The sequence below is a fragment of the Diceros bicornis genome, chromosome 16 (genome assembly GCF_020826845.1).
Source record: "Diceros bicornis minor isolate mBicDic1 chromosome 16, mDicBic1.mat.cur, whole genome shotgun sequence".
NCBI classification, from domain to species: Eukaryota; Metazoa; Chordata; class Mammalia; order Perissodactyla; family Rhinocerotidae; genus Diceros; species Diceros bicornis.
The window spans coordinates 52,936,218-52,958,474 of NC_080755.1; the positions used below are offsets into that span (position 1 = coordinate 52,936,218).

The window sequence follows — 22,257 nt, forward strand, 5'->3', positions numbered from 1 at the left end:
AATTTGATTTGATTTGCACCCCTCCTTAATCAAGCTATCTCATAATTTTAAAGATAATTTTAAGTCCTCTGTGCTTATATGTTCTATAGTTTTGAAAACGTTGACTAAATTTTTATCTGCGTTAATTAGCTATATAACTGAGCAAGAAATGAGTTATAGCTGAGGCTTCTGTTAATCAAAAGGAAGCCTTGTATGTGTCCTAGCATTCATTTTGAATGGATATTTAACTGTCTCTGTCCAGTGGAATACTATGAACATCTCTTGGAGAGATGTCACTCATTGAAGAAATACAGGGCCAACATGGCTAATCTTCCCCAGTGATGGTAGAGCTGGAGGAAAACTCAGATCACCTAACCCATGTCAACCACTGCATTTTATAATGATTAAACTAGAGCTTAAATACAGTGAATTCTTCTGTTTTTTTATAGTTAAAAGAAAAACTGTGACTAGAACAATGAACTTTAGCTATCCTGTTAAATGTTCTCTTTATTATCCTAGGCCTAGTAAAATAAAACGAAGAAGGAAGTAAAGATAAAGATGGGCAAAGTGAACTCCAGCTTGCAGGCTCTCCCATTAAAAGGGAGAAGAGTTCAAGAAAGGGGAAATAAGAGATTCAAAAGGAGTGAAAGGCTGAACACTCAAATAGAACTATAAAAGTACATGCTAGGCAACATAATCAGAATTATGATTATGACAAAAAAAGTAGAGAGAGTTATGACAGTAGAGAGAGGTTCATAGTGATTCATAGAAAATAGAGGACAAAGTAAGAGTTTCAGGATTAATATTTATGGTTTCACATTGTTATATACCAGTTTGAAGTAAAAAGCAAAGTGAATGGATAATTTTTAAGTAAGATAAATATGTTCCAAAACACCACTGACACCCTTTGGGACTGAATTCTTAACTGGAATATCCCAATAGGAGGTTATTTTTGTTTAGAATGATCAAATGGAGAAAGTAGAGACGTAGAGCTATCTGTCAAGGAGCTATGTGTCCTTTTAGAAATGTTAAAACTTAAAGTTGGGTGCATGGTTGAGAGCATTTCATTTTGGGAATCTACTACGAATTACCTATTCATGTGGAGGATATAAGCCATTTGTTTATAATATAGATTAAAAAGTGGGCAGAGACACCATATTTATGATTTTGTACCTCAACTATCCATGTATCTTCTATAAGTTTAATTCCACTAAAAGCAGAACTTATTATCATTCCCGATTTATCTTGTTCACATTTTCAACTTCGAGAAGATAGAGGAAGCAAAAAGAGGAAGTGATATTCTGAATGAGCAAGGAAGAACTCTTTAGTAATGCAGAAGTGACAGGACCCTTATAAGAAAGTAATAAGTCAGAACTCGTATTTCAAAGAAAACATTGATATGTTTATTAACTGTTCCTTAGACTTTGTGAAAGTAGATGTTTAAAAACTTAAGTGAAAAGTCTTGTATAATCTTATATAGCAGAGAGTTTCTGAAGGAATATGCCTCAAGGAAATGGGAAAGTCAAAAAATCAAAAATTTTAGCTCTGTAAAACCAAAGTTTCCAAGTGGGCAAGGCAGTGGTTTCTAAAGAGCATAGAAGTCTGTATAGAAGGAATATTATTGTGTGTTTAGGTATGCACAGAATATTACTAGAGTAAATACAGTAAAAAGTTTACACCAATACGATAAGGGGAAGAACCATCTTAACAATAGACCCTGTTCAAGTACTAAAAGTGTTCGTTCTACATGAGTCAGAACTTGTACTTATGTCAACAGGGTGGTGTGGCCACTAATAAAATCACATTGTTCAAATCTATTCTGCTGTTCCATTGCATTCTGAGCTGGTAGGACACAAGAATATTCCTTTCAGCACTGACATCATATTTTAGTAGGGACATAGAATACCTGTAAGATTTAACATTCAGAATAGTAATAAGTCAAGAAATCGTGTTTAAGAAAAATTTGAAGGAATTTAGAAATGTTTAATTTGGAGAAGAAAGGGCTTAGGGATGAAAAGACAATTTGAAAATTATTTTTAAAGTTATATAGAAGAAAAGTTAGGCACACTGTTGTGTAACTGAAGTGCAGAGCTAACACTAACAAGCAGAAGTCACAGAGAGGCCGATTTTGTTTATAAGAAAAACTTTCTAATTGAGCTATCTAAAAATGCAATGATCTCTCTTATGAAGCTGTGAATGTCCTGTCATTGTTAGCAGTCCGAGGCCTTATGACCATCATTCACAGATGAGGTAGAGGTGATTCCTAGTAGCAGATAGGACTAAGCTACCTCTGAGTTTCCAGCCCTTAAGAAAGATTGTGTGAGTCTGTGGGGAAATGGTAGGACCAAACAGTGAGTAGGAAGAGAAGGGAAGGAGAGTGACTTGCAAATAAAGCCATCTTCAGCTTTTCAATCCATGCCTGTATTTCTCTAGATCAGACTCTTAATTGCTTATCCAAAAGTCACTCACAGATACATCTTAGTGGTGCTTTCCCCATATCTAGAAAGCAAGACTATATAACTACTAGATTGCAGCCCTCTATAGGGATTTGGTTCAACCAAATGTTGTCTATATTTTTATAACTGCCCATTTATAAGTCACTTATTATAGACTTGTTTACAAACAGTGTTTATTTATAACTGTATTTTCAAAGCAGTAGTTATATATTATACTGATTTTGTTTTTGTCTTAATGAAATTCCTTATAATTTTTTTTTCCAGAAAGACTAATTAACTCATCTTTATAAGGGAAGTCATTTACTGGCATTTTTCACTTTAATATAGTGTAATATTAAATGAGAACTTTTTTTAAATGGCTAACAACTATAATAAGGTGAGAATGCATCAGAATTGGCATTAGTAAACAAGGTGAATTGTTTTCTTGAGTCTGCTTAATGTCACTAAAACTCAAAGATGACTGGGAGATATAAGTAGTACTAAACATATTATTATAGTAAAAGCTCTCTTACCCAATTCAGTCTGGACCAGTAGTAAGTCAGTTTAGTGGGATGGTTAAAGCAAGAAATTAGGAAAATGCTATATACCTAAGATAGCTTATTTTAACTTAAAATACATAAATGTATTTTCTTTTACCAAGCTTTTGATGTAGGACTGAGTCATTTCTTTTGAGTGAATCTGCTGATTAGAGTTAAACATCATCTTTCTTAGATAGACCACATCCATAATATAAATGTCTATGATTTTCAGTTTAAGGTTCTTTAAAGAGGATCCAGAAATATTTCTGATACTGGGTATAGAATTTTTCCAGATTTTTATATTTTTCCTAACTTTTTACAGTTGTCTCACGTATATAAAATTAACAATGTTTTAAGCAACTGGACTTCATCAACTTTTTCCAAAACTTTCAACTTGGTTGTCTTAGAAGCATTAATTTTCTTACTTTTCATGCTTATTTAAACATCCAATTAAATTGCATGATTTATTTTTCACACCCATTACTTCATGTGCTTACATAACATAATTAAATTATGTAATGTCACAATAATGAATACCATTGACATAAAGAGGTTTGTAGGAATAAACAGAATTGACTCCTAATAGGTAACTAACAAGTGAGAATCATGCTTGAGGGAAGCCTGTTTGCCCTAAGCCATCAGCATGCCATAGGCATCATTTAAGAGCTGCTGCTTTTATATTCTTCTCCTGTTCTGTTAGACATACCAGTTTGTTTTTCAAGTCCCTTAACTACTTCATCTCAAGTCATTTCAGAGGATTTAATGGTTAATCACTTTTTACCCGGTCTCAGATGTTTACGGATTGACATGGAACATCTTTCTCCAGAACATGAGGTAAGCTGCTGTGATAATTAAGCCACTGTGATTATCAGTGCTGTATTCATATGTTTTAATATCTCCTGTAGAGACTTCCATTCCTCTTTATGTGAGGCTTGATTATGATATACTGTGCTTAATTTTTTAAAATTGACTTCAATGTCAGGGCCGGCCCAGTGGCATAGTGGTTAAGTTCATGCACTCTGCTTCAGCAGCCCAGGGTTTACAGGTTCAGGTCCTGGGCTCGGACCTACACACTGCATATCAAGCTGTGCTGTGGTGGCGTCCCACATATAAAGTAGAGGTCAAGATGGGCACGGATGTTAGCCCAGGGCCAATCTTCCTCAGCAAAAAGAGAAGGATTAGCAACAGATGTTAGCTCAGGGCTCCTCATAAAAAAAAAAAATCTATGTCAGTGTCATTTTATGGGTTTATTTACTAGTTATGAGATCTTGAGCAACTCCTTTAACATCCTTGAGCCTCTGTCTAATTCTCTAAAGTAGGGACAACGTACCCTCTTTCACTGAATATAATTAGAATTTGATAAGATAATGTACATGAAATGCTTTTTATCTGTAAAATGCTATACAGTGTTATCTCCGACAATCACCTTTCTTAGAAGCAAAGTTTCTATTTTCTGTCACCATTTCCTTATAACTCTTTCATTCTATTTCCTCTAAAACCCTGCTTATCATTTATTTCCTATTCTATATCTTCAACCTGTTTTTCTACCAGCTTTTCTTTAACCTATTATCATGTTTGACTCTCCCCTCCTAAATGAAAGGAAACAAAACAAAACCAAAATCTTCCCTTCATCCCTCCCCCAAATCTCTTTTTCCTCCGGGTAGCCTGCACCCACTCTCTCAACTTTCACATTCTCTGTTGGTACATCATATTCACCACCATCACACTAATCCAGTGAAACCGCTATCCCTAAGACACTGGTAATGAAAGTGCTACACTGAAAGGACACTTCTCAGAGTTGACAGGAGCGTGTAGGAGTGCATACCCTTTTCGTCCGTGATTTCTATCAATACTTGGTGTTCTTAAACTTTTTAATTTGGTCGATACAAAATGGTATCTCATTATAGTTTTCATTTGCATTTCCCTGATTATTGTCAAACTTGAGCATCCTTTGTATGTTTATTGACTAATTGTGTTCTTCAGTCAAAACCTGCTTAGGTTTTTTTGCCCATTTTTCATTTGGGTTGTCTTTTTTCCTATTATTTCTTCAAAGTTTGTTATATATTTGAATACCAGTATTTTGTCAGTTTTGTGTTTCAGGAATATCTCTTCCAATTTGTGATATGTCTTTTCACATTCTTGGCCCCTTTGAACACAGATTCTTAATTTTTTAATACTCAAATTGATTGATCATTTCCAAAAGACATGATCTCCTGTACTTTCTTCAAAAATGTTTAAGGTTGTATTTTCACAATAAAATTCTTAATCCATCTAGAATTGATTTTTATGTATGGTGTGAGGTAGTACTCCATTTACGTTTTTTTCTATGTGGATAACTGGTTGTCCCATTATTGTTTATTGAACAATTCGTAGTGTCTATACTGATTGGCAGTGCCACCTCTATCATATATGGAGTTTCCATGTATGCATTTGTTTATTAGGAAACATTCTTTTCCACTGATGTCTTGGTCAATCATTATAACAATGATACACTGTCTTTATTACAGTTGCCTTCTTAAAAAGTCCTGACGTCTAATAGGACAAGTCCAGCACCCTGTCCTTTTTTTAGAACTATTCATGACCCTTAGCTTTTTCATGTAAGTTTTAGCATTATCTTATCCAATTCCAAGAAAGATATCATTCAGATTCTGATTGAAATTGAATTGATTCTATAAATTAATTTGAGGAGACATCATCTTCATGATTGTGAGTCTTCCTGTCCAGAATGCTATATCATACATTTATTTAGATCTCCTTTAATGTGTTTCAGTACGGTTTTAGAATTTCATTCAAAAAAATGTGACACCTTATATCTATAATGTTATAATGCTACCTTTTTCAGGATTATATATTTTTTAACCCTTTCTTGCTGGTGTATAGAAATACATATAACTTCTATGTTGAATTTATGTCTGGCCAACTTGAGAACTTTATTGTTAATTCTAATAATAAAATGTCTCTGAATTTTTTGTGTATGTTTTATGTGTAGAAGTCACCTGCAAATAATGTATTCTTTTCTAATAGTTTTACTTTATTTTTTCTCTTTGTCTTATTGCAGGATCTATATTGCTCTCCCTTTTTCACTTCTGATATTGTTAATTTGTTTCTTACTTTCTTAAAACAGTTTTGATAGGGATTTATCTGTTTTGTTAATCTTTTCAAATATTGAACTTAAGCTATGTTGATTTTTCTCAATGTGTTTTCTGTTTCATTGATTTCTGTTTTCATCTTTATTTCCTTCTGCTTTCTTTAGGTTGGATTTTTTTCTATTTTGCTGACTTCTTAGGAAGGAAGCTTAGATTATTTACATGCTAACTTTTCTTCTTTTCTGATACATGAATTTAAGGCTCTAAGTATTCCTTTAGCCGCATCCCGTACATTTGCTATGTTGTATCTTTATTATCATTCAGTTCAAACTAGATTCTCATTTCCATTATTTCTTTATTGATCCATGGGTTTTGTTTAATAAGGTAAAGGTAGTTAATTTTATGATTCAATTCTCCTATATTTATATCAATTTTCTGTGATCTGCTTTTCTATCAACTGTTGAAAGACGTGTTAAAGTTATGATTGGGAATTGTCTATTTCTCCTTTTAGTTTTTCAGTTTTTGCTTTGTATAGTTTATAGATGCCCTTTGTCAGGTTGAGGAAGTTCCCTTTTATTGCTAGTTTTTTTTAAAAAAGTATTTTTTTAAAAAGAGTATTTTTATCATGAAAGGGTGTTGGATATTGTCAGATGTTTTTTCTGCATCAGTTGAGGTGATCACATGGTCATTGTTTGTTTTTCCTTTTGATACAGTGTTTTACATTAATGGATTTTTGGATGTTAAACCAACCTGTGCTTTCCTGCAATATATCTCACTTGGTTATGGTGTATAATTCCTTTTATATGAAGCTGGATTCGGTTTGCTAATATTCTGTTGAGAATTTTTGCGTCCAAGATGGAGGCTCAGTCTGTAGGATAGAAAAAATAAGAAGCAAGCCTTAATTCACCACCCTCCATTAGTGTAAAGTGGAACTGAAAATAGGTGAAGTGGTTAAAAGTCTTTAAAAGGATCAGGCTCCCAGATTCCCTTTCCAGCCTTGGTGTAAGATTGGAGCTTTATTTTCTAGACTTGGGATATCAGGCATAGCTAAGAGCAGGAATGAGGTGCTATACTGAAAACAGGGAAATTAACTGAAGGCGTAGTTAGTTATCAGAAACCTCATTACCTTTTCCCTTCTTGGCTTCAAGAATGCTGGCAGCCAGGATTATACCCGAAGGGGAAAAGAATTGACAAAATTAGGTTTGTGCCAGATTCACCTTAAAGTGAAGTTACTCATACATGAAGAGATTCTAATCAGCATTTTAGTGCCCCAGTCTTTAATGGACATCCCAAAATCACTAACCATTTGAGAAATGGCTTCTAACCTCAAAGACAGAGGTAAGAACGTATACAGAAGAAAGAACATACTGGAGAAAACAGAGACAATGCCGGGAGCAGAAGAAAAAATACGAAAAACTCTGCTAAAAAACAATAAAGCAAAAATTAGCAAAACAAGATGTATAATCTGTTAGATGAGAGAAAGCAGGAAAACAGAAAATAATCAAAAAAGGGTTAACCTCGGAGATACAGCATGCATATGACAAAAGTCCCATTCTCTCAGAATAATAACCACAGTTCTTACCATAATCTGCAAGGCGTTAGAGGGTCTAGCCCCACTTCCTTACATCTCGGGCCTGGTCTTCTTCCCTTCTCCTTTGTTCAGTCTGCACCCACCACTCTGACCTCCTTGCTTAAAACATGATAGACATACTCCCACTCATAGCCTTTGCTCAACCTCTTCCCAGTGGCTAAAACACTTACTCCTTATCTCCTTCAGGTTCTTGCTTAAGTGTGATCTTCTCCGTGAAGGCTGCTCTGAACACCTCCGTGTAAATTACAGCCTTCTTCACTTTGTCTTCCTAGTTACGCCTTATCTTACTCAGTATTCTTTCCAAAGCCCTTATCACCTTCTAATACACTATATAATTTACTGTTTTTTGTGTTTATTGTCTAGAAAATAAGAACATAAACTCTCCGCAAGGAGGGAACATTGTCTGTTTTATTTGCTGCATCCTCTGTGTCTAACAAAGCGCCGGGCACATAACTAGGTGACAATAAATATTTGTTGTTTAATCACCTCCATGCCCGAACATGGGCCAAGAATATTCAGGAGGACCATTCAGTTTCTGGTGTGGTTGCCAGCAATTGGAGCAGCAGCTTAGATCCCTCCACCCTTTCCGTTACTTACTCAGTCTCACTGCACGAGTTCTGTTAACTCTTAGACACCCATTGTACCCCCAATCATATTTTTAGTAGCCACAGACCTATATCTGCTGTCTGCTCTAGACATTAAAATAGAGCATCTTGCTTTTTACAACTTGGAAAAAGCAAAGGGACATGGGACAGAACAGCTTTTACTGGGAAAATATGTCTATGACTGTGATATGTATATATGTTAAATGTATAGATGTATATAAATTTTACTTTTAACATTAGTTGCTGGGGAAAGCTAAGGGGGAATGGGAATAAGATTTAGAAGGAAGGTTGGTGAAAATCAAAATGAATTATTAAGTTATATGATTGAGATCTTTTAAAGCTATCTCTGCACCTAGTCTAGCAATCTGACATGAGTTCCTTTAACAAAGTAACTGCCAAAACTTATGTTTTTAATTAACCTATAAGCTTATGGGAATATTAAAAATTCAATTAAAAACTTCAAACCACAGCATTTTACTATATAAACTGTATTTTACTAAAGTCTTTTTTTTTTACTCAGGTTATTTTAACTTCCATGATAAAAGAATGTGAACAAAAAGTAGAGAACAAGACTGTCCAAGAGCCTCAAGGGTAAGACATTATTTTTTTTCTTTAAGACTTCATGTTAAGCTGAATTTCTCTGTCCAAATTTTCCATAGGTGGAAATATTATTTTATTTTGTGTTATTTCGTAGTCATTTATTTGGAAGACAAGAAGATTTTTTAAATCGGCAGTTCTCAAATGCTAGTCCATAAACCATCTGCATCAGAATTATCTGGGGAATTTAAAATTCAGATCTCTACCCCGTGCTCTGTGCCCTCCTCTCAACAGTCTGATTCAGTTCAGGGATCTGTATATTTAAAAGCTTCCAAAGAGATTCTGATATGTAGCCAGATTTGGGAATCACTGGTCAAAATAGCAAGAGATTTGTAACGGGAGTTGTAAGATGTAACTTGATTCACTGTATAAAGGATTATAAACTTGTAAATGTTTAGTCACATGCTTCTAACCAAGCTAATTAGAATTCAAAGATTCAGTGAAATCAAAATATAAACAAAGATGTGAAAGAATCAAGTTGGGCATTTGAGGAGAGGAAGTAATTTACAAATACAGTATGTGTACTCTAACTCTTGCTGAAGTAACCTTGAGGAGTCAATCTTAAATGGACTCTTTTGGGCATAAAAACTCAAAGGTGTCCTTTATAAAGCTGACTACCAGGAATAAGTGTTTCATCTCATCCAGCTAGGCACATATACACACACACACACACACACACACACACACACTCCTTCACACCCCCAGCCCCCCAACACACACACACACACACACACATGCACACACACACACAGAGTCTTTTGCCTCTTACTATGTGTCAGAACCCTTTCTTTAGCCTCCTAGAATGGTAGGAGCTTTTCTACCATTTTAGCCATGGAAATTTGAAACAATAAAAATACTTTGAGGGCCGGCCCCGTGGCTTAGCGGTTAAGTGCACACACTCCGATGCTGGCGGCCTGGGTTCGGATCCCGGGTGCGCACTGACGCACCGCTTCTCCAGCCATGCTGAGGCCGCGTCCCACATACAGCAACTAGAAGGATGTGCAGCTATGACATACAACTATCTACGGGGGCTTTGGGGGGAAAAACAAATAAATAAATAAATAAATAAATAATAATACTTTGATAGGTTTCTTTTCTGAGCACAAAACCATACAATTAACACCAAAGTAAATCATTCGGTTCATTTGTCATACATTCACTATTAAGATTATTTGGTGCTTTATTAGTTGACAGTGTGAAAGGCTTTGGAACAAAATGGAGAAAAATTATATGTGAAATACATTCTAAATGAAATTTCATAAATTAGCTAGCAGGAATTTAGAGAGAGAAATATCTTTGTAACTTCCTAAGATTGCTTCAGTCATATGACCTTCCCTTTTTTTAAAAAAAACAAAAACAAAGTTCATTTTTATAATCATTTTTCTCATGTTATTTGAATCTTTTATATTATCATTGATTTTTTTAAAACTCTTATGGTAGAGAATTTCAAATGAACAGATAATATAATGAATTCCCATGTACTCATCACTCAGCTTCAACAATTATCAACTTATAGTCCATTTTATTCATCCATACCTACCTCCTTCCCGCTCCCAGATTCTGGTATGTATCTCTAAAAGATAAGTGCTATTTTTTAAAACATAAACACAATATCATTATCACAGCAAAATAACAACTTCTTAATATCATCCATTATCTGACCTTTGTTCAAATTTCTAATTGTTTCATAAATGTCATTAGTGATTTGTTCTTTGTTTTTTTTCCTTACAGTTTGTTTCTGAGTCAGGATCCAAAGTTCCATACATTGTAATTGGTTGATATGTCTCTTACGCCTCTTTTAATCCATAGGTTCCCCTTCTATCTCATTTTTTCTCCATATAATTTACTTGCTGAAGGAACTGAGTCATTTGTCTTATACAGGTTCCCACAGTCCGAATTTTGCTGATTGCATTTCCCTTGTGTTGTTTAACATGTTCCTCTGTACTTCCCTTAAATTTGGTAGCTGGGTCTAGAGACTTAATCAGATTCAGGGCATCTTTTTTGTTTGGCAAGACTGCTTCATAGAAGGAGGTGTGTTTTCATCATGAGGCAGATAATGTCTGCTTCTCTCTTTTTTTAGTGATGTTAACATCTGTTAATGATCAATGCCTAGATCCACTAATTCATTAGCGATTACAAAATGTATTACTCTAATTCTGTCATTTCTTCTTCATTTGTGAGCTAGAATACCTCAGTAAAGAAAACCTTCCCGTATATGTACTACTGTTACCCAGTGATACAGTTTATATAGTAAAGCCAAGATAAATGTTTAGTTCTCTCTCTTTATAAACCAGTTTCCAAAGTAATGAATTCATTCACCCTCTGATGGTGACCAGTTAGGTGTTTATTATTTTTTTTAATATCATTATAAACTTATGTATTTAAACATATTTGATGTAATTCAATGCATTGTGCCTTTTATCTTTTGATGCCCAAATTATCCCATCTTTGGCCATTACGAGCCTTTTCAAGTTGAGTCCTGAGTCCTTCCTTGCCATCTGGTATGACAAGAACATAAACATACTTTTTAAAAATTCCTTCTTTTGGAGTGTAAGGACAAGAAAGGGAGACAGTTATAACTTTGTGTATGAACTGTTGCAAGCAATTTAAAAAAATTTTTTTCATCAAGATTTGCAAGGCTTAATTAAGGACATGGATTTTTTTTATTATTTTTATTTGTTTTCAGTTACACTGTAAAAGTATTTTTTGGAAATATTTTATATTTACATAGTAAAAGATTATTCTATAAACACCAGATAAAGTAGGAAAAATACCTAAAATATCGTAGTAGTATATCTGTTCATCTTTAACTTACTCATTTCTATAACAAAAGCATACAAGTGAAAACATTAATCATATTATCAGTCAATGGATAGACAAGTAACTGCTCTGCTCTTAGAGAGAAGAGGGAAACAGGAGAGTTTGGGCAGGATTCCTTCTATCAGAATACTTACAGTCTTGTTAGGGAGTCAAGGCATTTACCGAACTTAACAGAATAGAGACTTATACATACGAGATAAATGATAAAGGCAGTATGCACTGTAGGAATCAGAGGTAATCTGATATAATTTCCCAACTGGAAGAATTTCTTCATTTCAGGCACTATGCTGAGGGTGGGAGATAAACAAATAAATATAAACAATAAATGACACAGTTTCACCCTCCAATAACTTACATTGAAGTAAAGACTAGACAAAATATGAAAATGGCGTTGTAGTCACATGTTATAATCTAATAAATTCATGGTGAAATTATACTGGTTATGTAAATAGGAAAGTGGTCTCACCTACCTAGGATAACAGGAGAGGTTTAATAGATGCCTTGGGTGCCTCAACTATACCATGCTTCTGCTCTCCCCAGGTCTTTACACATACACCTCTGCTAGGAATATTCTTACTCTGCCTAGCTAGTTCCTATTCGTCCTTCAGGACAAAGTTAAGATGTCACGTCTTCAGGGAAGCCTTCTTTGACCCAACCCTCCTCCGAAGTCTATTACAGATCAAAAGCCTAAGAGGAAAGCCTTGAACAGCAAATAAAACTGCTTCTATGGTGGAAGGAAAAGTGAGAGTGGGTGCAGGTAAAGATATTTCTATCTGTGAAATGCTCTGCTAATTGCTGTGGGGAATACAAAGATGAAGCATACGTGAATTTCATCCTCAAAAAGCCTATAGTTTAGAGCAGTGGTTTTCAAACTGCAGATCATGACTTGTCATGCATCATTAAATTAGTTCAAGATTCCAAGAAATAGAATCAAATAAAAAGCAGAGAGTGCATCCCGTGTAGTAAGGATAGGTATTGCTTTTTTATCTGTATAAGGATGTGCTATTTGGTCATTATGTAAAATGTATCTCTTACTGTGGGTCTTTGTCAGAAAAGTTTGAAAAGTCCTGATCTGCAGACAGAAAATATATGCATAAGTATTTTGATACCCTTCTTATATTCATTCAGCATTTAGTAAAATCACAGAGCATATACCATGGGCTGTTCATAAAGATGAGCTTGAGCAAGGCATAGTCCCTTCTTTTGGGGTACTTACAGCTGGAAGTAGAAAAGAGAAGCAGTTATAAAGTATAGATAAATACTTAAACAATGCTTGCAAATGTTTCCAAGGAAGAAGGAATACATGAATCTTCAAGTATGAATAGTTGGCCAGAGGCAAAGGAAAAAAGAAAAAGGATTATGTGCAGAAATATCAGTACTGTGCAAAAGGACAAAAGTTACAGAAAAGCATGTTTGGTAACTGTAAGTAAATCTAGAGCACAGAGTATGGGAGAATGAGAGAAGGATAGAGATAGGTCTGTAAAGGTGAACAGACACCAATTAATAAAGAACTTTGTATGCCACATGAGAGGTTTGGACTTAATTATATGGCTAGGAGTCAGCAAACTTTCTCTGTGAAGACAATAAATAATTTAAGCTCACAAACCATATAGTCGCTGTCACATCTACTCGACTGGACTCTGCTCTTGAAACAAGAAAGAGCCGTTGACAATATGTAAATGAATGGGCCTGGCTATATTCCAATAAAACTTTATTTACAAAAACAGGCAGCAGACTGGGTTTGGCCTGCAACCCTTAGTTTACCAACCCTTGGGAACTTTGTTTCTCAGGCTATAGGGTCCATCAGAATCACCTGGAAATTCCTGGGTGCCATCTCCAGAGTTTTTGATTCAGAAGATCTGAGGTGGAATCTGAGAATTTGCATTGCAACAAGTTCCCAGGTGATGTTAATGCTATCAGTCCAAGAATCACACTTTGAGAGCCACTGCTTTAGAAGCCATACTCGAGTGAATACTACCACCAGAGAAGCAGGTGGAACAGATTGGAAAGCTATTATAGTAACCCATGATGAAAGCAGGTGTGGGCATGGGTGAGCAGGTAATAGTAAGTAACACTTAAAAACCAGATACCATTCTCAGAATTTTTCATATGTTTGCTAATAATTATCATAATAACCCTATGAAGTAGATGCTATTACTATTCCCATTTTGCACATGGCACAGAGGTTAGGTAACTTGCTCAAAGGCTACCTAGCTACTAAGTGGGGGAGCCAGAATTCGAACCCAGGCATTGTGGTTCTTGAGACCCATGCTCTTAATCACCATGTTGTAATGCCTATATATGGCAGTGAGTGTAAGTGTAAGAATAAGATGGGTTCAAGATATATTTAAAATGTGAACTCAATTTAACAACAAATTAAGAGTGAAGGAGAACCAGAATCTAAGGATTCCCAGGTTAGATGATGGCACAATACAGCAAAATGGAACAAAGAGCTATTCTGAAGAGGAATATTTAAAATTTGAGGTACAGATAGAGAAACAATAAAGGCAGTTATTGAGATTTAGGAACCATTAGAATATACATGGTAATTAAAGGTTTAGGGTGAGGGTGAGGGTAGATGGATAATATCACTTGGAAAAGGGGCTCCGACAGGGAAGAAAAGAAAGCCAGACATGGAATTAGAGCAACATTTAAGAGACCTCATCTGAGAAATAGGAAGCAAACCAGAGTGGTGTTAAAAATCAAATAGGGATTTCAAAGAGAAGGAGTAGTGATCTTTAATTTGTAAGATGGAATGGTGTGGGGAGAGAGAGAAATATTCTATGACATAAATAACTTTAAAGATAGGCCAGAAGTAAGAGGTTCTACAGATTCAGAATCCACAAGAAATGGCAACTGATTGGATATGAGTTGCAAAGGAAAGATCTGAGATTTCCTTGAAAACTTGCAGTAAGAAGACATATTTCCTTACAAGGCAGCCCATTTCATTTTTAACAACTCTATTTCTGAAAAATTCCTTTCTTATCCTGAGATAAAATATCCCTTCCCCAGGGCCGGCCCCATGGCGTAGCGGTTAAGTGTGTGTGCTCCACTGCTGGCGGCCCAGGTTCGGATCCCGGGCGCGCACCAATGCACTGCTTGTCAGGCCATGCTGTGGCGGTGTCCCATATAAAGTGGAGGAAGATGGGCACAGAAGTTAGCCCAGGGCCAGTCTTCCTCAACAAAAAGAGGAGGATTGGCATGGATGTTAGCTCAGGGCTGATCTTCCTCACAATAAATAAATAAATAAATATCCCTTCCTATAATGTCTACTTTCTAAAACAGGTTTTCATCATTTTGTGGAGGGGTCAGAGCATTATAGACCCCTTTGTAAAACTGATAAAATGTCAACTGTCTCTTCAGAAAAAAATGCTATTATGCAATGGTTCTTTACTGGAAAGCTTTATAAACTGCATACCTAGGTCCTCTACCCCAGATGGAAAGAAGCAGAATCACTGGAGTTAGGCTGAGCCATCTGCATTTCCAAAAAGTTCCCCGGGTGATTGTCATGTGTATCAGTATATACAGCTATGCAGATGTATATCTAATTTTTTCCACGTAACATAGGGAGGTATCTGTTAAGTCTCCTAAATCTTCTCTTCTCCAGACCAGTCTTTCTTCATTCTTTTCATTTTTACCTCTTATGGTTTCCAGACTCCTTAACATTATTGTTGCCCTCCTCTTAGAAAATCATTAAAACTTGATAGTATCTCAGGTATTATCTGACCCATGTATCCTGTTTTTCTAGATGCAAACTAAAATCATACTTATCTTGACTTAGCACTGTTTTCTACAGAAAGAAAACAGCACTGTAAACCTAGAGTGTTAAGGAAAGGCATCATAGAAAAGATAGGGCTTGAACCGGGATTTGAAACATGGCTAGACATCAGAGAGAAAGAGATATTTAATTTGAGAATGGTTTGAACAATTAGACTAGGCACACCTGACTCAAGAGGGTCTAGAAGTTGTGCAGTGATGGCTGGTTTAAAAACAAAACAAGAATTAGGTTGCTATGTTTCTTGAATGCCAAGCACATTTTATCTTGTATGTAGTAAGTAGCCACTGAAGACTTTTGAGAAGGGGTGTGATATAAAGAAGTGATTATTGCAGAGGTAAATCTGATAATGCAAGGAGACCAGATCCAAAACAGTTGGAATAATTCAGCTGTAAAGTATTGGCAATGGAAATACAAGTAAACAATAGAGGAGATGTTTTGTAGAATAAAGTCACAGGATTTGATGATTGGTTTGAAATAGAAAGAGAGGGAGCCATTATAGTCACTGTTGGGAAAAGAGGAAAATAGAATCAATGGCAAATAAGGAAATAAAAATGGGGAGTTATTTCTGAAGTTAGGATATGAAAAAAAGCTTGAAATTTTGGCTTTATCTAGCAAACAATAGTAATAGGGACTGGCCCTCAGGAAAAGGGTTGTGATTCAATAAATATTTTAGAGTCATCCTTGTGGAGATGAAATTTGAAACTTCAAGAGTAAGTCTGTAATTGAAGAACCAAGAGCCAAAGAAAAGCAGCAGGAAAGGAGTAGTCAAAAAGACATGAGGGGACAGACCAGGTTGGTGTCTGGCAGAAGAGCTGTGGGAAGAAGAGATTTTCAACATGGGAGTCGTGGTCCGGTGTTTAACTGAGTGATTCACAGGACACACCTTTAAAGAGTACACAGAACCAGAAGTCCTTGGTGGCAACACACACTTCATGCATAGATTCAACAAACCTCTGTTGAACTCCTGCACCTTGCCACTCATTGTCCTTGATGTGTTCAAACATACTCTCTTACTTAGACCTCAGGATATCTTGCAATAGTAGTTGCAATCTGCGTTTTACAGATGAGGAAACTGAGTCAGAGAGATCTAAAGTATCTTGGCCAAAGCCACGATGCCAATAAACTGGGGTCCTGAGTCCATTGCAGCATAATTGTTGAATCACTGAAAAATTGTCCTTGATTAGTACTCTGTTTGGTAGTATGATAAATCAGCAATCTTTAGTAGTCATTTAGATTGTGTTTCCTCTGCACAGAAGTTTGGTCAAAAAGAAAGAAGAAATGGATTTGACATTATTGATTGAAACTAATGCAACTGGCAATTGAGGACATGTTTCTCCCCTCCCTTAAAAAAATGTAATATGTCTTAGGATTGTTATCAGCACAGTACAAGACCTCACTGTGATTTCATTTACTCATTGGTGAAAATAGGGATAATATCTATCTTCCAGGATTCTGTAAGAATTAAATGAAGTGATGCCGATAATATGAAAAATAACTAAAACTTATGGCATGCTGTTACATGCCTGGCACGGCTAACAAGCACTTTACACTCATATAATCCGTAATAGCCCAATGAGGTAGAGATTAGAATTATCTGCATTTTACAGGTGAGGAAACAGAGATTAAATAACTTGCCCAAGGTCACACAGCTGGTAAATGACAGAGCCAAGATTCAGTCTCGTTCCAGACTTGCTCCTAACCACTACACCATACTACTTGCTTTAATAGAAGCAATGAACATGAAAAGCTCCCAACCTATTATTGTACATAAAAACTCCACTCCATAAATATTAATTTCCCTTTTGTGATACCAGTTTAGAATGTATTTATTAATGATATGCTACTAAAGAAATGAAAAAATGGATATTTTAGTTTTTTAATTGCTTTACATGAATTTTAAAATTTCTTTCCTAGCTCAATGTCAATTGCTGCAAGCTTAGTGAGTGAAGATACAAAGACCAAGTTTTTGAACAAAATGGGCCAGTTGACAACATCAGGTGCCATGTTGGCCAATGTGTTTCAGAGAAAGAAGTAAAAGCAGGAAGGAAGCCCCCAGTAAACACTAAGATGGACCTCAAGCAGACTGGTTCCTTGTACTTGAAGTACTTGCCTTTTTTATTTCCTTGTTTTATGTTCTTGCAGTATAATTTTATCCTAACCTCCAAAGATATTTGCACTGCTTTTGATTATTGCTGTAGATCTGTTAATTTTGGAGTTATAACTGTGGTGATAGAAAATTGAGTTAATAGTCTGTACAAGTCCCTCTTCTATGTTCTTGTCTTTCAGAATAATTTTTTTTATATATATATAGTGAAGAAGTTTTTTTTTAATTTTTGGATGGGATATTAGCAAATATCTGTATGATACACTAAGCTATTACAATGGTACTTAAAATAATGTAAATTTGAAGTCATTGTTATAAAGTAATAAAAGTGGAGATTACTTAAGTATTTAAATTATGAAAGAATAATGCAGACTTTTTATTGTTTCTTAACTGACTAGAAAGAGCCACCAGCATTACTCTGTGCCTTTTGGACTTCAGTTTGTGTGTCTGTAGGAATTGTGTGCATTCCATTCACACAGTATTTGTAATACTGTGATGAATTTGAGTTAAAAATCCTACAGTAAGTAGATAATAATGCAACTTTCAACATTTCATAGCTCTCATGAATATTCTTTAAGCGCTATTTAAACCTCCCCAGCACTTACATGCATATAATGGACTTACCTGAGGAAAGACAGCACAGAAGCATGGGGAGTGGTAACCAAGGTGAATTTTACAAAGTGGCATGTAGTAGATTTAAATACTAAAAAATAAATCTAAGTAGGAAGAGCTAATAATTGTGAAATTTTTTCCCAAATTGAAATACAGACGAAAATATGGTTTGAATCTGAAAATTAACGTATTTACCTAAAACATTTTATTTAAGATATTTTCTAATGATTTTAATTTCAGATTATCTTTTCATGCTTTGTGTTACAGAGAAGTACAGAAAAGTTAAGGATATTTGGGGGCAGTTTTTTTCCCTCTGAACTAAAAATGACATTGGCTAAATTATTATTGGTTAGTTATCACCTTGTCCCTTAAAGTCAGTGACTATTCTTGTGTTTGACATATATTACATAGAGTCTTAAGTCAGTGTACAGTTCCACTGGAGTTTGACAGTTGTCTATAAAGTAATGCAACTTGAAGTAGAAAAGAGTGGGTACTGGACATAGAAGGGGTGATTGGTTTAAGGGGTTAATGTGAGGCCTTTTTGAAAAATGACTATTTTGATAAAGAGAATTCTTGTTTGAGCACAGTTGATGCACATAGGTGATTCCCATGTTTGTTGTATAAACTGGTTTAATACACGTGGAACATAGTTGGATTACATTCACTTCCTGAGAAAGTTAGCTTATTACACATTCAAGCTTATAAAATAAGTTGCCATAGGCAAAGCCATTTAAAAAGTTCATTCTGAAATTATTTCTTTTACCTACAGTGAAATAATTGTTAACTAACTAGTCATTCTGGAAACTGTTGGATTCTAGGCATTCCTGAGAAATTGAAAGTGGCTACCTTTCGTGTCAAAAATGTTGATCTATTATAAATAAAATGTTTTTGCATACTTGTTTTGGTTTTGGTTTTGGCTATGTGTATTTATTTTCATTTTGAAACACTATATCTTATATCCAAGCAAAAGGAAATGGGAAAGCATATATGCATTAAAATGTAGTAATATCTTATTGTAGGAATATAATCTATATAAATTACCTATTTTCATTTACTTTTACTAAAAACAAGATTTTGTTGCTATAAAATTAATACATTTCAGAGATGATTTAAAGAAAAATGTTTAAACTCTCCTTTGCTGTAAACTATAGTTGAATAAGTATGTTTTGTTACCAGGTGAATGAATATAATGTATTTTTATTGTGATAATTTTTATTAATTTGTGAATCCATTTATCTAAATGCTAATGGTTTTTTAAAAGGCAACAGCTAACAAGATATACAGTGTTTTCAAGTGAATTTCCCTTATTATGCTGTTAAATATCTTAATGTCAGTAAGACTTCATATTTATTTTGACATTGATTTTTATGGTAAAATATGGATTCTTTAAGGACAAGACAGACACTAATCACTGAGACTGAGTGTGTTCTTCCAAAACAAGCCGTAAAACTTCCATACTCACTCTTTAAACAGAAGTAAAAATTGTACACATTTAAGTATTCAACTTAATTAAAAGCTGAGTTCGCAAAGTAATGAAAAGCTAATTTGAAGTTATGCCTGTGTTTCCAAAGCAAACCAGAGATTAAAATTTTTCAGAAATCCAGAAGTTCCATAGTTACCAATGTTGCTGAATTATTCAAGAACAGTGCTTGAGTGGTAGCTCTCTCGATCTCTGTACATGGACGTCCTTGACCTCATTCGTTCACATCAGCACCCATTCTGAAAGATTACTTTACCAAACACCAAACTGACTTACAACCTGAATGAAACTGTGAGTAACTAAGTAATTTTAATGGGATCTCAATTCAAGGTGCTATCAAATTTCTTTTTCTTACAGAAAAATATTAGTTCAAATAAATAGTCTCTGATGAAGTTTGGGGAGGTGAAATCAGTATCTATTGAGTTGTCCTTTCATGACCTTAATTTTTAAGATAACCTATTTTAGATCATTATTTGAACTTTAAGAACATAACTTTCTCTAGATACCATCTTGTTGATCTTTGAACTGCAATAGCTAACTCCAGCTAACATTTTGTGCTGATTGCCAATTTCTTATCTTTTGTTTAAGGAATATATATTTAAAGACCTTTGTAATTAGCAACTCTAATTCCTAAAATTCTCCAGATTGGCCAGGTAACAAAATTCCAACTTTATGTTGGATGTTAATTCTCTTATAAGCAAACTGAAATAAATTTAGCCTTTCATATGAATAGACATGTATTTGAAAGCTCTCATGTAACTTTACAGTGTGCTTGTTTTTGTTACTATTTTATTTCAGGACATTTAAAAAATAACGGATTAAAGATATAAGCTACTAATCAGAAATAATAAATGCATCTGGTAGATTTATGCTTATTGGTAAAATAAATGGATTTTAGACTATTTTCAGAGTACATAATGATGTTCTTCATGCATTTCACCTGTGGAATCAGTGCTGTAATCACAGTCTCAGAGTGGCACATCTTGTTGTTCATATTTTCCCTGCAGGACTAACTACAGGAAACTTTGTTTTTGTTGCCTTCTTTATGGTTTACTTTGTTTGCATGTTTAAGAAAAATCTTAAATAAAAATTCCTATTCATTATAAGGCATACCAATTATAAAGTACACAACAGTGAATGTAAACTTAACACAATATAAAAAATTTCATTGTGTGTGTTTGATAATATATAAATAATTCCTTCAGTTTAGTGTGATGAAGATGTAAATTATTTAGTTTTCTCTAAAGAGTCTTCAATAATATCTGAAAAATTCTGTCTAAAGCATGTCTATATAGAGGACTATATTACTATTTTAATTCCTTTTATTCCATTAAAAACTAATCCATTATATTTATTTCAATTAGATCATTGTATGAATAGATTTCTTAAGGGACTTTAATGTAGTAAAATTTATGTTGTCTGTAAACTGGCATTTGTGTGTGTTGTGTTACCGGTATTAAATTCTTTGTCAGTGATGTTATTTAGGGTTGGCATTTGTTGACAGCAATCTGCTTTTTAAAATTTAACAAACTACTATCTTACTGGAAAAGTAACCTTTCCTTGAACGTTGCTATTTGCAACCTTAGATGTTTTTAGATATGCATTTTCAAAGAAGCTAAAAATATTATAAATATCTCTATATAAAATGTACTTTGCTCAGTAATATAAATCTAATAATTTCTCATTGACTTTGATTCATAGATGCTTTATCTTCATTTCTGATAATTACTTGACAGTTCTTTAAATTTTTAGCTTTCTCTGTTCATAAGCCTTCCTGTCATGTATTAAATAATGAACCTATAGTGAATACTTTCATGATGTAAATCATTTCCTAATTTATTTTTATATGGATTTTATAAGCATTATCACCTTTCTAACAAATTCTTTTGTCTTACCATCCAAGAGCATGGAAATAACAACATGCTCTCTATTCCTCACAGCACTTTATGAAAATCACATAATAGTAAACCTGAAAGTGCTTTAGCACTTAGAAAGTATTATGAACATTCAAAGTGGAATTTACATTTTTAAATCACTGAATAACTAAAGCATAGGTAACCCCCTCTCCCATACTTTTTTTCCTATTAAGTGAATAGGTTGCCATGCCAGGCATGATTTACCTAAAATTGCAGTAAAAGGCAGAAACTACTTTTGATGGTTACTTTTACCTACTTTAACCACTCCCAGAGTTTCCAACCTAGAAAAGACTAGTAAGGTAATTTTACTTTTTATTTACTAAAATCTGTGATTGAATTTAAAAAATTTTTTTGAAGACCTAAGTAAATTAGTTTGATTTTCCATTACATAGTTTATTTAGATTTTGAAAGAGATTTTACCCTTTGCAACTCCACTCACGTCTGTTAGTATACATTTGATTCTTATGGTAACTAGCTTATTTTGATATTTACTTTGAACTTCCATGCTCCTTGTAACTAAACTTTTCATGTTAATGGAAGAAAAGTAAGAACTGGCATTTCTTGAAAGTAATTGGTTCTCAGTGTTATCTAAGAGAAAGAAACTCTTCAGTTAACCATTGACCAATAAATAAAAGTTAGAATCTAGGTTTCTTGCTGAAGCTACAAAAGTCTTCATATCTTAGGAGGTAAATGCTACTTATCAAATTTGGACACC

The 22,257-nt window shown here is 34.4% G+C and overlaps 1 protein-coding gene across 4 annotated transcripts in view; it reads left to right on the top strand.

Moving 5' to 3' along the window:
• RELCH (RAB11 binding and LisH domain, coiled-coil and HEAT repeat containing) overlaps window positions 1-17,880 on the top strand; it is a 115,572-nt gene extending 97,692 nt beyond the window's left edge. For 3 of the 4 annotated variants that reach the window (XM_058557259.1, XM_058557260.1, XM_058557261.1), the window contains exons 27-29: window positions 3,699-3,787; window positions 8,756-8,826; window positions 17,345-17,880. In XM_058557259.1, coding sequence (XP_058413242.1) covers window positions 3,699-3,787; window positions 8,756-8,826; window positions 17,345-17,465 — 281 coding nt within the window. In that variant the 3' untranslated portion in view covers window positions 17,466-17,880. Of the gene's footprint in view, window positions 1-3,698; window positions 3,788-8,755; window positions 8,827-12,192; window positions 12,410-17,344 lie in introns of all 4 variants that reach the window. The other variant, XR_009222465.1, reaches the window with a different exon arrangement.
• Window positions 17,881-22,257: the final 4,377 nt, after the last annotated feature.